Below are 16,204 nucleotides of genomic sequence, written 5' to 3' on the forward strand. Positions count from 1 at the left end.
AACCTGATTAAAAAAAAAAAAGTTGTGGCTTTTTACTTTTATTTTTATTTTTTTGAGATAGAGTCTTGCTTTGTCACCCGGGCTGGAGTGCAGTGGTCCAATTTAGACTCACTGCAACATCCATCTCCAGGGTTCAAGTGATTCTTGTGCCTATGCACAACCATGTCCAACTAAAAAATTTTTGTATTTTTAATAGACATGGGGTTTCACCATGTTGGCCAGGCTGGTCTCAAACTCCTGACCTGAAGTGATCCCCCCAACCTTGGCCTAAAGTGTTGGGATTACAGGCATGAGCCACCGTGCCCAGCCAAAAATATTTTTTTAAAAGGTAAATATAGACTTCTCATATGACCTAGCAATTCCAGTCTTAGATATATATCAACTGGAAACATAGAGTCAAACAAGTACTTGTATATGAATGTTCATGACACTATTCACAACAGCCAAAAGACAGTAACAAAATGTGGTATATCCATACAATGGAGTAGTATGCAGTGATACAGGAATGAAGTACTGTTACTTGCTACAATGGTACATGAACCTTGAACTCATTATGCTAAGTGAAGGAAAGCCACAAAAGAGGGACAACAGTTGCAAAATCTTCTAGGATACATAAACATTTCCTATAAACAACTTAGAAAAATACACAAACCCAGTAGAAAGACAGACAAAAGATTTGAACAGGCACTTCATGAAATAAGAACTTCCAATGGTCATTAAACATATAAAAAGCTGTTCAGCTTCACTGGGCAACAAAAAATTACAAATTAAAACCACAATGAGATACTAGTACACATATACCAATTGAATTGGCAAAAATTTTAAATTCTGGCAATACTGAGCATGGGTAAAGAGATGTGGAACAACAAGAATTCTCAAACACAGCAGATAGCTAAACCAGTACAATCACTTTGGAAAATAATTTGGCACTATCTAGTGAAACTGAAGACATGCATACTCCAAAACTTTACAACCCAGTAATTCCAACCCTGGAATAACTCATATTTACATGCAGGAAACACATGTATCAGAACATTTATAGTAGGTTTATTAGTCACTGACAAAAAATGAAAAAAGCCTCAATGTCCATTATTATTAACATGAAGGAAGCCCAGGTGGTGGCTCACACCTGTAATCTCAGCAGTTTGGGAGGCCAAGGCGGGTGGATCACCTGAAGACAGGAGTTCAAGACCAGCCTGGCCAACATGGCAAAACCCCATTTCTACTAAAAATATGAAAATCAGCTGGGCATGATGGTGCATGCCTGTAATTCCAGCTACTGAAAAGGCAGGAGAATCACTTGAACCCGGGAGGCAGAGGTTGCAATGAGCCAAAATCACACCATTGCACTCCAGAGCAAGACTCTGTCTCAAAAAATGAATAATAAAAAAAAGAAATTAATGAAGTGTGGCATACTCATTTACAATGAAATACTAAACAGCAATGTAAACAAATGAAGTGGGAATCCTTAACAAACGGCTGGAGCCTCTGTTACAGAGTAAACAAATTAAGGCACAAAAACACATATACAACACAAATGCATTTATGTAAAGTTCAAAAGCAGGCTTAACTAACACTTACTGTTTATAGATGCATACACAAGTGATAAAACCATAAGGAAAAGTCAAGAGAATGGTTATCTCAGAAGCTTGAGGGGCACACAGAGGGAGTGGTTTCTGCAGTGATGGTAGCATGCTACTCATCAGGTGAGGTTTCTTAGCTGCCTATTTATTATATAAGCATTCATTATATACCACATTTAGTTCTTCGTTTTTTTTTTTTTTTTTTTGAGACAGAGTCTCGCTTTGTTGCCCAGTCTGGAGTATAGTGTATGATCTTAGCTCACTGCAACCTCCACCTCTCAGGTTCAAGCAATTGTCATGCCTCAGCCTCCTGAGTAACTGGGATTACAGGCATACACCATGATGTCTGGCTAATTTTTGTGGGTTTTTTTTTTTTTTTAAGTACAGTGGCAAAATCTTGGCTTACGGCAATCTCTGCCTCCCGGTTTCAAGCAATTCCCCTGCCTCAGCCTCCAGAGTAGCTGGGGACTACAGGTGCATATCACCACACCTGGCTAATTTTTTGTATTTTAGTAGAGACGGGGTTCCACCATGTTTTCCAGGATGGTCTCGATCCCCTGACCTCATGATCCACCCACCTTGGCTTCCTAAAGTGCTGGGATTACAGATGTGAGCCACCGTGCCCAGCCTAATTTTTGTATTTTTAGTAGAGATGGGGTTTCACCATGTTGGCCAGGCTAGTCTTGAATTCCTGACCTCAAGTGACCCACCTGCCTCAGCCTCCTAAAGTGCTGGGATTACAGGCATGAGCCACTGCACCCAGCAATGCCATATTTACTTTTCATTCTTTTAACTAATTAATGTATAGAGGTGTACTCCATGTATGTATATATTGGTTATACATAACCAATGAAAAGGTTAAAAAATAATGGAAAGAGCCAGGCTCGGTGGCCCATGCCTGTAATCCCAGCACTTTGGGAGGCCGAGGTGGGAGGATCACCTGAGGCTGGGGGAGCTCCAGAGTAGCCTTACCAACATGGAGAAACCCCATCTCTATTTAAAAAATACAAAATTAGCCAGGCATAGTGGTGCATGCCTGTAATCCCAGCTACTCAGGAGGCTGAGGCAGGAGAATCGCTTGAACCCAGAAGGCAGAGTTTGCAGTGAACTGAGATTGCACCACTGTACTCCAGTAATAAGAGGGAAACTCCATCTCAAAAAAAAGGTGGGGGGGGCAGGGGTAATAAAAAAAAAAAAAAAAAAGAGTGTGTTTCACTTTAAAAGAAAACCAAACTATATAGAAAAAAAAAAAAAACAATTTTCCATGTCATGTGGTTTATTCGGAAAGTTTTATGTGACTGGGTTTGTTGGGCTGCCTGATTCCTGAAAAAATATGTATCCAAATTTACTTAGCCTGATAGATGATCACAAGAAAAATCTACTTTCTGATGGTGCTAAGACCCTTATGATCTGGAAAAGATTAAGGTGCTTCATAACTTGCAGTCACTGAGATTAAAGGCTACACATCAGAAAATCTTTAAAAGCATAACTAATGCTGTTTGCTGGTACTATAATACTGCCGAAAGATTTCAAGACATTCCATTATAAACATAATCTTGCATACCAAAGACAAGATAGTAAAAAAATCCGTAACATTTTGAATTTTTATTTGGGCACCACTTTTGTTGCTGTTGTTATTAGAAACAGTACCCCACTCTGTCACCCAGGCTGAAGAAAAGTGGCATGATCATAGCTCACTGTAGCCTCCAATTCTTGGACTCAAGCTGTTTCCCTGCCTCAGCCTTTATACAGCCAGGACTCCATACAGGTGCACACCACCACGCTTGGCTAATTTTTAAATTTTAATTAATGTCTTCTCTACTGAAAAAGGAAACAGCATCATGCGATAGATTTAGAATAACTGAAACATGACAAAACTTAAACTAAGAATTTTAAAATCCCAAATAATTCCCACCTGAGGAAGTGTTGAAAATGGTTATCATACAGTTAAAATGCATAATAGCCAGGCGCAGTGGCTCATGCCTATAATCCCAGGATTTTGGGAGGCCAAGGCAGGTGGATCACTTGAGCTCAGGAATTCAAGACCAACCTGGGCAACAAGGTGAAACCCTATCTCTACAAAAAAAAGACAAAAATTAGCCAGTTGCGATGGCATGTGTCTCTAGTTCCAGCTGCTCAGGAGGCTGAGGTAGGAGAACCACTGGAGTGCAGGAGGCAAAGGCTGCAGTGAACTGAGATTGTGCCACTGCACAGACTGGGCAACAGAGCAAGACACCGTCACAGAAAAGAAAAAAAAAATGGCCCAGGCAAGATGGCTCACGCCTGTAATCCCAGTACTTTGGGAGGATGAGGCAGGAGGATCACTTAAGTCCAGGAGTTCAAGATCAGCCTGGGCAACATGGCAAAACCCAGTCTCTACAAGAAATACAAACATTAGCAGGGCATGGTGGTATGTGCCTGTGGTTCCAGCAACTCTGGAGGCTGAGGTGGGAGGATCACCGGAGCCCAGGGAGGTGGAGGCTGCAGTGAGCTAAGATTGTGCCACTGCACTCCAGCCTGGGTGACGGAGTAAGACCCTGACTCAAAAAAATAAAAAAAAGAAAAGAGAAAGCATTATAAATTCTAAAAGTATTTATTTTATAAGTGAAAATTACGTTTTTACCTCTACTTAATGAAAAAAAGTAGGTGAAATACTCAATGAAAGGTTTTTAGACTGCAACTTTTAAACCTTTGAACCACAGTTAATTAACGGCTTTCCTTACTGTTCATATGGGTCATACCACTGTCTGTCCTTTCCTGTTTTTAGTGTTAAAAAACAGGAAGCCACTTCCTTGCTCTTTCTATGCTGTCCATTAGAGTGTAGAATGAGATTTCAAGATAAACACTGATTTTTTCTTACATCCAAAACAGTCATTTGCATGTTTGTATGTACACACCCACCCCCGACCAGGAATACTTAAAAATACTTTACATTGTTACTGGTACCACCACTCACAATACCATTCATATCTTAAACACTTTTTTTTTTTAAGAGACAATGGCCGGGCACTGTGGCTCAGGCCAGTAATCCCAGCACTTTGCAAGCCCGTGGGCGGATCACCTGAGTTTAGGAGTTCAAGACCAGCCTAGGCAACATGGTGAAACCCCGTCTCTACTAAAAATACAAAAATTAGCTGGGTATAGTGGTGCACGCCTATAGTCCCAGCTACTTGGGATACTGAGGCATAAGAATCACTTGAACCCGGGAGGCAGAGGTTGCAGTGAGCCAGGCTGTATTTTAGTAGAGACAGGCTTTCACCATGTTGTCCAGGATGGTCTCAATCTCCGGACCTCATGATCCACCTACCTCAGCCTCCCACAATGCTGGGATTATAGGCATGAGCCACCACACCTGGCCTAATTTTTGTATTTTTAGTAGAGACGGAGTTTCACCATGTTGGTCAGGCTGGTCTTGATCTTGGCCTGCACCTAATATGTGCCAAGCGCTCTGTAGTACAGAGTAGTAAACAAAAAGCCCTCTTGGAATCTGTGTCCTGGTGGAAGAGATAAACATATAAAATACAAAGTCTGCTAGACTGGGCTCAGTGGATCACACTTGTAATCCCAGCACTTTGCAAGGCTGAGGTAGGCAGATCACATGAGCCCAGGATTCAAGACCAGCCTGGCCAACATGGCAAAACCATATCTCTACTAAAAACATTTAAAAAAAAATTAGGTGTGGCTGCGCATGTCCTTAGTCCCAGCTCTTCTGGAGGCTGAGGTAGGAGAATCGCTTGAACCTGGGAGACAGAGTTGCAGTAAGCCAAGATTGCACCACTGCACCCCAGCCTGGGCAACAGAGCAAGACTCTGCCTCAAGAAAATAAAAATAAAAGCAAACAAAGTATGTCAGACAGTGACAAATACTAATGGAAATGAAAGCAAGCAGGAAAGGGGGAGTCATGCTGCAAATCAGCTGGTGTGCCCTGAGTAGAAAAGAGGACAAAATGGAAGTGAAGGTACTAGCCATGGGACTATCTGAAGGAAAAGCTTTCCTGGCATGAAAAACAAGGAAAACAGGTAACAGGGAAACTCTTGCAAACCTAATATGGCACTAGTCCAAACGGACACAGTGGTAAACCTACTACAAAACTTCTTTGAAAGGTCTGAGTATAATTTCTTACCAGTGAGAAATCCCTAGAGTAAACAGAGATGACTACACCATATGATGAAATATTATTCAGCAATAAGAAGCAATGAAGTACCGATACATGCTATAACATGGGTGAACTTCAAAGACATTACACCGAGTGAAAGGAGCCAGACCCAGAAGCCTGGGCAACAGAGTGAGACTCTGTCTCAAAAAAATAAATAAAATAAGGGAGAACATGTGGTATTTGGTCCTCCCATTTGAAAATATCTGATCATGAATGAGCTGTGGAGGCAAAATGTTAGTTTAAAATTTAGTGAGTGTGTGGAACTACCTACCATATAATTTACTCTTTACGTTCCTAGCTATTACCTATATAAACATTAGAACATTTTTTTCTTAAAATTTTTCACTTTGTAGAGACGAAGTTTCATTATGTTGTGTCAGCTGGCCTCAAATTCCTGGCCTTGAGTGATTTTCCTGCCTCAGCCTAGAACGTTTTTATTAATTCAAGCTTTTGCTATATCTGTCACGTACATGTTTCTGGACTACTAGCTTCACCTCCCATCAGGAAGAAATAAACCACAGACTGGGAAAAACAACATTCTCATCCAAAACACCACTAATAGCAGAGGATTGGGGGGGGTAAAGAATTCCAAGAATTTTATGCAATTTATATAAAATAGAATAAACTCATAGTAACTCATCTTTATTAGTATAACCATGTGACTTAGTTCTATTCGAAGCAACGTCCGGTATTTCCCTATAACAAATAATTAACATAGTTAAAACTGGGCTCTCTTTTATAATAAAATGAGGAAGAAAACCAGGATGTGGTTATGGATATCACTCTCTCAGTGAAATGAGGAAGTAACAACATTTTATTTGCATTTTATGATCCCAAGCAAGCACTTTCCCTCCTCCTTCTGGTTTAACAGTGTGCCTCCCTCTTTCACATATCTGATCCAGCAATAGAAAACAAACATGATCTATCATAAGATTGAGTGACTTTTCCTTTCCCCATAAAAGCTGAATTTTTATAAGAAAATGACAGAATTTGGCTGTTTTACTAATGTTATCTACTAGGAATACTCCATTGAAATGAATTTGAATAATTTAATACAATCTTCTCCACAAACTGCAGAGGCAAAAGCTTTCCTCAGTCCCCCACATTTCCTTGTATTACTTCTTCCAAGAATTGTTTCCTGATTAACCCTATGCTACTCAGATAGTTTTTTAAATTCTACATCTTCATATAATTTAAATGTTATTTACATGTATAATGGCTTTGCAAGGCCCATAACTTTCAAATGTTTATGTTTCCTCAACAAAATGAGGAACTACTTAAGAATAAAATGTGTGTTCTAATTCTTTCACAGGAAGTATACACAGGCAACTCTCAACACTTAAACCACCAATTTACTTTCTGTAACATGAAACAAGTTCCAAAGATAATGTACTCACTAACAAAGTAATTCAGATGTATCTTTTTGGTTTCATTCATTCCTCACACTTTGAGTATCAGCTGTGCAAGCTCTCTATGGACAATCCCCTGATGAAAACTGCCCCTAGGGGCATGGTGCCTCAGTCCTGTAATCCCAACATTTTGGGAAGCTAAGGCAGGAGGATTGCTTGAGCACAGGAGTTTGAGACCAGCCTGGGCAACACAGCGAGATGCTGTCGCTATTTAAAAACAAAAAATAAAAAACCTACTCCTCATTGCCTACCAAACTTCTTTCTCTGACTTTCAAAACACAATTCCTTTTCTATACACATTCCAGATTTTCCCAAACATTCTTCATGCCTTTGCCCATACTAGCCCTTCATCCAGGAATGTGCGGTCTACACCGCAATCAGCACTTCCCTCACAACCAGCTATACATGTCAATTATTAAGTTTCAACTATGTGTCTACACTAGGAGAGGTCCTTGCAGATAGTTTTTAGTTTGAATATATAAATAAAACTTCAGCTACAATCAGTGGTAACTACCATCAACTCAGTCTAGTAGGAGGATATGGGCCCATGAACAAGTAACTGCACTACCGTACAACCTAAGAAGAGTATGGTAAGCTGTCACTGAGGGCTATACAAAATTAATGTATTGTAGATGCATTCTGGGTGGACATGCTCAGGGTAGGAGGAGGATCAAAAAATGCTAAAAATGTGGGCCGGGCGCAGTGGCTCACATCTGTAATACCAGCACTTTAGGAGGCTGAGGTGGATTAATCATTTGAGGTCAGGAGTTCGAGACCAGCCTGGTCAATATGATGAAACCCTGTTTCTACTAAAAATACAAAAAGTATCTGGGGCATGGTGGCACATACCTGTAATCCCTGCTACTTAGAAGGCTGAGGCTTGAGAATTGCTTGGACGTGGGAGGCAGAGGTTGCAGTAAGCCGAGATCATGACAGTGTACTCCAGCCTGGACAACAGAGTGAGACTGTTGTCTTAAAAAAAAAAAAAAAAAAAAGAGGGGGAGGCGGGCGGATCACAAGGTCAAGAGATCGAGACCATCCTGGCCAACACAGTAAAACCCCATCTCTACTAAAAATACAAAAAAATTAGCCGGGCATGGGAGACACCTGTGGTCCCAGCTACTCGGGAGGCTGAGGCGGAAGAATCACTTGAACCCAGGAGGTGGAGGTTGCAGTGAATCGAGATTGCGCCATTGCACTCCAGCCTGGCGACAAAGCAAGACTCCGTCTCAAAAAAAAGATAAAAATTAGTGAGGCCTATTGGACCAACTTCTGAATACAGGGCTTTGCCTGTATTAGGCATTCAAAAAATTTATTTACCATCTTTGTGAAATTAACTTGCAAGGCAATGAGCAGGATGGCCAACTTGTGGTAGGGCTCGGATGGAGTGCAAGATGGTTGAGATGAGAGAAAAGGATGTCTAATCTTGAGATCTCCCAGGAGCCACTTCAGAATCCACGTTTCATCCTGACTGGTTTTGTCTTCCTAGCAACTGACAATGTTTTCATGATGCACTCTTCCCAGTTCCACATGACACTTTCCATTACCTGAGAAATTGTTTCTTCTACAATCAGTGTTCACTGGCTCATCTCAGCAGTGACTCTGCTGACCCCACACATGCCTCTTTCCTCAGACGTACCACAAAAGTGAATATGAGGGACCCCAAGAAAATGTGAATGTCTTAAGTCTTTCTTTAATCTGGTACATTCCCTGGGCTGGAAGACAACCTCTTGCCATGTTGGACATGCTAAGAACACATAGGTTTTGTTTTTAGTAAAATCAGGCATCTTTAACCCTCATTTGATTTATTTATTGAGACTAGGTAACACATGTATTGCATAAAACTCCAGAAGTGAGCTTCAAGTCAGTAACAAGTTAAAAAAAACAAAAACCCTTCAGAAGTACAAAGAAACATGCAGAGAAAAGTGAAGTGAACGGAACCCTCTTCCTGAGAGAGAATCATTCTCATCTATTAACCATGCCTAAAATAGGAGTGTTTTCTACTGTAAACAGAATCACTTGGCTACATTCTGTATTACGGCTTGTTTGTCGGGGAGAGGAGCTGATATGTGAATCACACAACTATGTATAATGTATCTATGAGAAAACACATTATTAATTCCAAAGAGTACAACCTTTTCAGAAAATTATAAACACAACTTGGGATTCAGCATGGTGGTATGAAGAGAAAGAACATGGCTTTTTGCAATAGCTCTGACACCAGGCATCTTAGGAAATGTTATTTAACTTGTGACTTTTCAATTTCTTTTTTCTTTCAGATAGTCTTGCTCTGTTGCCCAGGCTGGAGTGCAGTGGTCTCAGCTCACTACAACTTCTGCCTTCTGGGTTCAAATGATTCTCCTGCCTCAGTCTCCTGAGTAGCTGGGATTACAGGTGCACGCCACCATGCTCAGCTAATTCTTTGTATCTTTAGTAGAGACAGGGTTTCACCACGTTGGTCAGGCTGGTGGTCTCAAACTCCTGACCTTGTGATCCACCTGCCTCAGCCTCCCAAAGTGGTGGGATTACAGGCGTGAGCCACCATGCCTGGCCGACTTTTTGATTTCTTTTTTTTTTTTTTTTAAATAAAAAAGACGGGGTTTCACCATGTTGGTCCGGCTGGTCTTGAACTCCTGACCTCAGGTGATCCACCCGCCTTGGCCTCCAAAGTGCTTGGATTACAGGCGTGAGCCACCACGCCCAGCCAACTTTTTGACTTCTAATCCATAAAACGGGGATAGTGTTGCCTACCTCCTTAAGTTCTTCTTGATTAAATTAAACACATGTTGAATGTTTTGATATCTTTAGCCTTGTTTTTAGCTTTCTTTGTAGAATGTTTTCATGTAACTGCATCTGGAATATTTTAATTTTAAGGTACATCCAAATTTCTAAGAAAAAACTTTTGTGCAAAAATACAAAGATTTCTATAAAAGGCTTCTATTTACAAAACCAAAGCCTCCCTAACAATTACCTTTTGTTCTTCTCTTTCTGTTGCATGGTGACACTTTTCAATTCTCCAATGCCTCAAGAAATCTCGAAGATATCCAAAGAGGGTGAGTACGCCATACCCCACATATGTGAGCACAGCAACCAGCATTGGTGTTTCTTCAAAAGCTTCATTAAATGGTCTTTTATACAGTCCTCCATTTTGTGTAACATGATGGATCTAAAAGAGAGGTTAAAAATGTTTATTTTAATCATGGTAAGAAAAACATTCCTACCTAAAATCTAGGTCCTCAGAGATTTGCTGAATTATACCTTAAGAATTCTATAAATTCTGCCAGGCGCAGTTGCTCACACCTGTAATCCCAGCACTTTGGGAGGCCGAGGCAGGTAGATCACTTGAGGTCAGGAATTCAAGACCAGCCTGGCCAACATGGTGAAACCCTGTCTCTACTAAAACTACAAAAATTAGCCAGGCATGGTGGAAGGTACCTATAATTCCAGCTGAGGCAGGAGAACTGCTTGAACCTGGGAGGCAGAGTGTGCAGTAAGCTGAGATCACACCACTGCACTCCCACCTGGGTGACACAGCAAGACTCCATGTCAAAAAAAAAAAGCATTTTCTAAGTTCCAACCTCACTGGAAACAAGAAAAAAAAAGAATTTTGTAAGCGATAGTCAAATAAAACACTAAGAGGTGACCAGGCACGGTGGCTCACCTGAGGTCAGGAGTACGAGACTAACCTGGCCAACATGGTGAAAGCCCATCCTTATTAAAAATAGAAAAGAAAGCTGGGCATGGTGGTGTGTGTTCGTAATTCCAGGTACTTGGGAGGCGAAGACAGGAGAATCACTTGAACTCTGGAGGTGGAGGTTGCAGTGAACCAAGATCACACCACTGCACTCCAGCCTGGACAACAAAGCAAGACTCCATCACAAAATAAATAAATAAATAAATAAATAAATGAAACACTAAGAGGTAAGCAGGGCATACTTGATTTCAATAAAAATAATTTATAAATTATATGCACTTCAGATGAACAGTAAAAGAAGGGGAACAAGAAGGACTGCCTAACATTGATTTTTGTCATTATTTGATTTTTTTTTAATTTTTTATTTTTTTTAAAGATGGGGTTTCACCATGATGGCCAGGCTGGTCTTGAACCCCTGACCTCAGGTGATCCACCCACCTCGGCCTCCCAAAGTGCTAGGATTACAGGCGTGAGCCACCGTGCCCAGCTTGATTTTCTCGAACAGATCCTAAAATGCTAGCATAATTTCTTTTGTTCTACTAAAAAAAGTAGGAAACATAAATCAACAAGGAATAATCTTACAGTGTTTGGGAATGAATACTTAAGATGAAGGGGGACAGAAGAATTCATGATAGTTACTAACGATTTTTCCCCAGTTTTGGGTTTTACTTTCTTTTTACTTTTAGACAATGCTGGACCACACTTTTTTTTTTTTGGCCAGGCTGGTCTTGAATTCTTGACCTCAAGTGATCCACCCGCCTCGGCCTCCCAAAAGAAAGAAAGCCTATCCCCAAAAAGTATTATATTAGCTTACAGATGAAGAGATCAAAAGTTCAAAATTAAATTCAGCTTTAGAATGTGAAATATTTGTAAATGTTTTACTACCACACATTCTTAAAGCCACCCAGCCATAGTATTCCAAACACGTAGTTCTTATTAACCTTTGCTGGTAGTGATAACACAAGTAAATCAGGCAAAAAACTAAGATGTTTATGTAAGTGTTGTCTGGGCTAGACAAAGTGGCACATGCCTGCAATCCTAGTACTTTGGGAGGCCAAGATGGGCAGATCACTTGAGTTTAGGAGTTTGAGACCAGCCTGAACACATGGCAAAATCCTGTCTCTTCAACAAAACAAAACTAGCTAACATGGTGGCACATACCTGTAGTCCCAGCTACTCAGGAGACTGAACTAGGAGGATCACCTGAGCTCAGAAGGTCGAGGCGGCAGTGAGCCATGATCATGCCACTGCACTACAGCCTGGGGGACAAAATGAGGCCCTAGCTCAAAAAAAAAAAAAAAAAAGTGTGGTCTAGCATTGTCTAAAAGTAAAAAGAAAGTGAAACCCAAAACAAGGAGAAAAATCGTTAGTAACTGTCATGAATCCTTCTGTCCCCCTTCATCTTAAGTATTCATTCCCAAACACTGTAAGATTATTCCTTGTTTTAACCTTTGGGATACCTGGATTTTTTTTTCTCTTCTTTTTTTTTTTCTTCCTAATAAACATTCTATCATATACTTGGGATACTTGGATTTTAATATACAAAAACCAAGCTACTTTACTTTTGATCTCATAGAAGAAAACTTTATGTTTCTTGGTTAATTTTAATGGAAATCTTGCTTTACAGAAGAAATCTGCTAGACAAGTTTGTGTGTTAACTTTAATCTTAACTCCCCAACAACTGCAGTGAGGATGATTAATCAAAGTTTACCAGGAGGATTTCCTCACTTAAGCATTATGAAAAGATCCTTTCTTGCCCTCTCAGGTGATCTGATCCGAGATATGATATAAACAAACAAAAACAAATTAATAAAATTTACATAATTATACAATAAATTGTTATATATCTCCAAGGGGTAAAGATATTTTAGAATATCCTATCCTGGTAACCTTAGTTTTGGAAAGCTGCTTTAGTGTTACAAATTAGAACAGTTTGAAAAGACACAGTTGTATGTGACAAAGGACAGGCATTCAGATAGACATGGCAGATGGATGGAATCTGTTGGCACTGATTCAACTTGATGATCTAAATAAGAACTTCTGAAAACTATTCACAAACTCATTTAGGTCTTCATCAATTTCTTCCACATAGGAGCAGTTGTTTGGTGTCAATATTTAATACTTAAACTTTTTTGCGGGCCTAAGGTTGTAATGTGCTTAGAACAGAATAACTAAAATTGAGCCAATATCTGAAGACAGAAAATTGTTTAAAAATTAACAACATAACAATATAAAGAAGTTATTAAGCTGGGAAAAGCAAAATAAAAAGCAATTTAAAAAACAAGAAAAATAATATTCTGATCATTTCTTTAAAAACTGTATCTGGGCCGGGCGCGGTGGCTCACGCCTATAATCCCAGCACTTTGGGAGGCCGAGACAGGTGGATCACGAAGTCAAGAGATCGAGACCATCCTGGTCGAAATGGTGAAACCCCATCTCTACTAAAGATACAAAAAATTAGCTGGGCATGGTGGCACGTGCCTGTAATCCCAGCTACTCAGGAGGCTGAGGCAGGAGAATTGCCTGAACCCAGGAGGCGGAGGTTGCAGTGAGCCAAGATCGCGCCATTGCACTCCAGCCTGGGTAACAAGAGCGAAACTCCATCTCAAAAAACAAAAACAAAAACCTGTATCTGAAAATATTTTGCCTTAAGAACTCTCCTTAACTATGAAATTATTTAAACTATTTACTCTCAACTGTACATATCATTAAAATGCCTGGAAATTATAGACCCCCCACCCCCAGCTTCTAACAAATGTGCATCGAGTTTACAGGTCAGGAATGCTGTGGGTAGGTCTCTTTTAAAGAAATCCACCTTGATTTCAGGCACACCCATAGAGACAGGATCAAGTCAGACCATACTGTAGGCTGGACTGTCTAGGAAGGAGGATGCTAAACCATTATGAAGAACTGTGTGATTTTACCAAAGCCTTATTCAAAATTAAATGTATTTTAAAGAATTAGGGTTCAACTAAGAAGTATCTAGGGTTTCTATTTTTCCACCCTCAGAACCTGTAAAAAGAACTGACTTTGGAATGCGGCTTCAGTCAAAACAGACTGATGAGGCGGGGACGGGCAACTGACAGATGAGCCTCTCACAGGTGAAAAAGTCTTTAAACTCTGACAGAACAAAATCACTTCACCTTTAAGAACTGATGCGAAATCTTAACTTTCACATGATTCAAACAATAATGGCATTACTCTCTTATACATGTGTAATAATCCATGAGGAAAAACATCAGGTCTGTTTTGTTCATTATTGCACATCTAGCACCCAGGGTAGTATTTATGACGTCTTAATAAACAGTTAACACTTAATAAAATTTCATATCAGTCTGTTCACAGTCTGTTCATGTTAAGCAAACAAGAATGTGACACTGTATTAGCATTATTAACCAAGGAAAGAGTTAGGAATATCAAGAAATGTTTACTTGAACAGTAATATTATTGTTTCAGAAAATGTAAAAGAAAGTAAAAATGCAAAGGAAGAAATGTTTTTCAGACAAGACTATAACACAGCACTATAAAACACATTACAGAACAAGAGAAGGAAAGAAATTAATGAGCCATTTTGTCCACATGCCTGTCGCCTGTCAACCATGTTTATTAAGCAGCTAAAAAGGCACTTCTAACCAAAGCAATATTGGGAACATATAATAAAAAATAAGCCATATGCATAATATATGTTTCCATATGACTAAAATTATCTGCAAGGAGACACAACGAACTAGGGTAAGGAGTGTGGTGGAAGATGAAGGCATGTCAAAAATCAAACCTAAACTGGTTTGATTTTTCTTTTTTTGGTTTTTTTATGAGTATATATTACTGAATTTTTACTTGCCATTTCTTTCTTTCTTTTTTTGTGACAGAGTCTTACTCTGTCGCCAGGCGCCAGACTGGAATGCAGTGGCGCAATCTTGGCTCACTGCAACCTCCGCCTCCTGGGTTCAAGCAATTCTCCTGCCTCAGCCTCTCAAGTAGCTGGGAATACAGGCGCATGCCACCACATCCAGGTATTTTTTTTTTTTTTTTAAGTAGAGACAGGGTTTCACCATGTTGGCCAGGATGGTCTCGATCTCTTGACCTCGTGATTAGCCCGCTTCGGCCTCCCAAAGTGCTGGGATTACAGGAGTAAGCCACTGCGCCTGGCCTGCTATTTTATTTCTTTAATGCTTAAACTAAATTTTGTCACTGACTTTATTCACTATTTGGACTAAAACAGAGTTAATAAAAACAATACATCCCTATCATTATAACCTCAGTCACCTCACCATCTATAGCCTCTCTAGCGAATGTCTCAGCTAGACCTTACATGATACAAGTAAACTTCAAATCTACACTGCAGTCTCAAATTTCTTTCCAGAACTCCACATTCACAGTTCCACCTGCCTTCTACGTAGCTCCACTTAGACACTTTACAGACATCTCAAACTCAACAAGTCTAAAGCTGAACAACTTCTTACCATCCTAACCCCTCCCTCTCAGTTAAAACCTGACACTCCTCCTGTATTACCTATTTTGGTCAACAGCATCACCATCTAGTCTACCCAGTCTCCCAAGTTTGGAGTCATTTCTGGCTCCACCTTATTTTCTGGCATCCAGATAGAATTAGTAATGACTTTCTGTGCTTTAGTCCAAGAGATTCTTGTGGGGCATAAGAGAATTTTAAGGAGTTTGAAAAGGTTTGGTGTTTTGTTTTGTTTTAAGACAGAATCTCACTCTGCCATCCAGAATGGAGTGCAGTGATGTGATCACGGCTCACTGCACCCTCTACCTTTCAGGCTTAAGTGATCCTCTGGTCTCAGCCTCCCAGGAAATTGGGACATGTGCCACCATGCCCGGCTTATTTATTTACTTATTTATTGTGGAGACGGAGTTTCACTACATTGCCCAGGCTGGACTCAAACTCCTGGGCTGAAGCTATCCTCCTGCCTTGGTCTCTCAAAGTGCTGGGATTATAGGCATAAGCCACCATGCCCAGCCTACTCTACAACTTTTTTCAGATTTTGCCAAACATCCTAATGATGTCCTCTATAGCAAAAGAAAACCCTGGATTATGAGTTGCCTTCTGTCTCTATAGTCTCAGGTAAAGTTTTTTTAAATAATTAAAATAAAAAAGTTTTTACTGTACTGTAAACTGACTTAGAAGAAATGATCCTGAGTAAAGGTTTCAAGAATTCCATGAAAGGACAGGGAGTAACCATGTAATTATGCAATAATGGCTAAGTAATTATTAGGAAACAGAAGCACACATTTCTGATATGAATACAGAATCACATAAGCATTATTTCTTTAAGCAAATAAGCACATTCCAGCTGTATGCTACAGCAAGATGACAGAATCTTCTCAGCTGGTGAATGGT

General features: G+C 40.0%; 1 protein-coding gene across 1 annotated transcript in view; it reads right to left on the reverse strand.

Moving 5' to 3' along the window:
- SPTLC2 (serine palmitoyltransferase long chain base subunit 2) overlaps positions 1–16,204 on the reverse strand; it is a 113,062-nt gene that overhangs the window by 83,189 nt on the left and 13,669 nt on the right. The window contains exon 2 of the mRNA XM_002754227.7: positions 10,120–10,314. Within this exon, the coding sequence (XP_002754273.2) occupies positions 10,120–10,314 (195 nt within the window). The remainder of the gene's footprint in view (positions 1–10,119; positions 10,315–16,204) is intronic.

Source organism: Callithrix jacchus, chromosome 8 (assembly GCF_049354715.1).
Source record: "Callithrix jacchus isolate 240 chromosome 8, calJac240_pri, whole genome shotgun sequence".
Taxonomy (NCBI): Eukaryota; Metazoa; Chordata; class Mammalia; order Primates; family Cebidae; genus Callithrix; species Callithrix jacchus.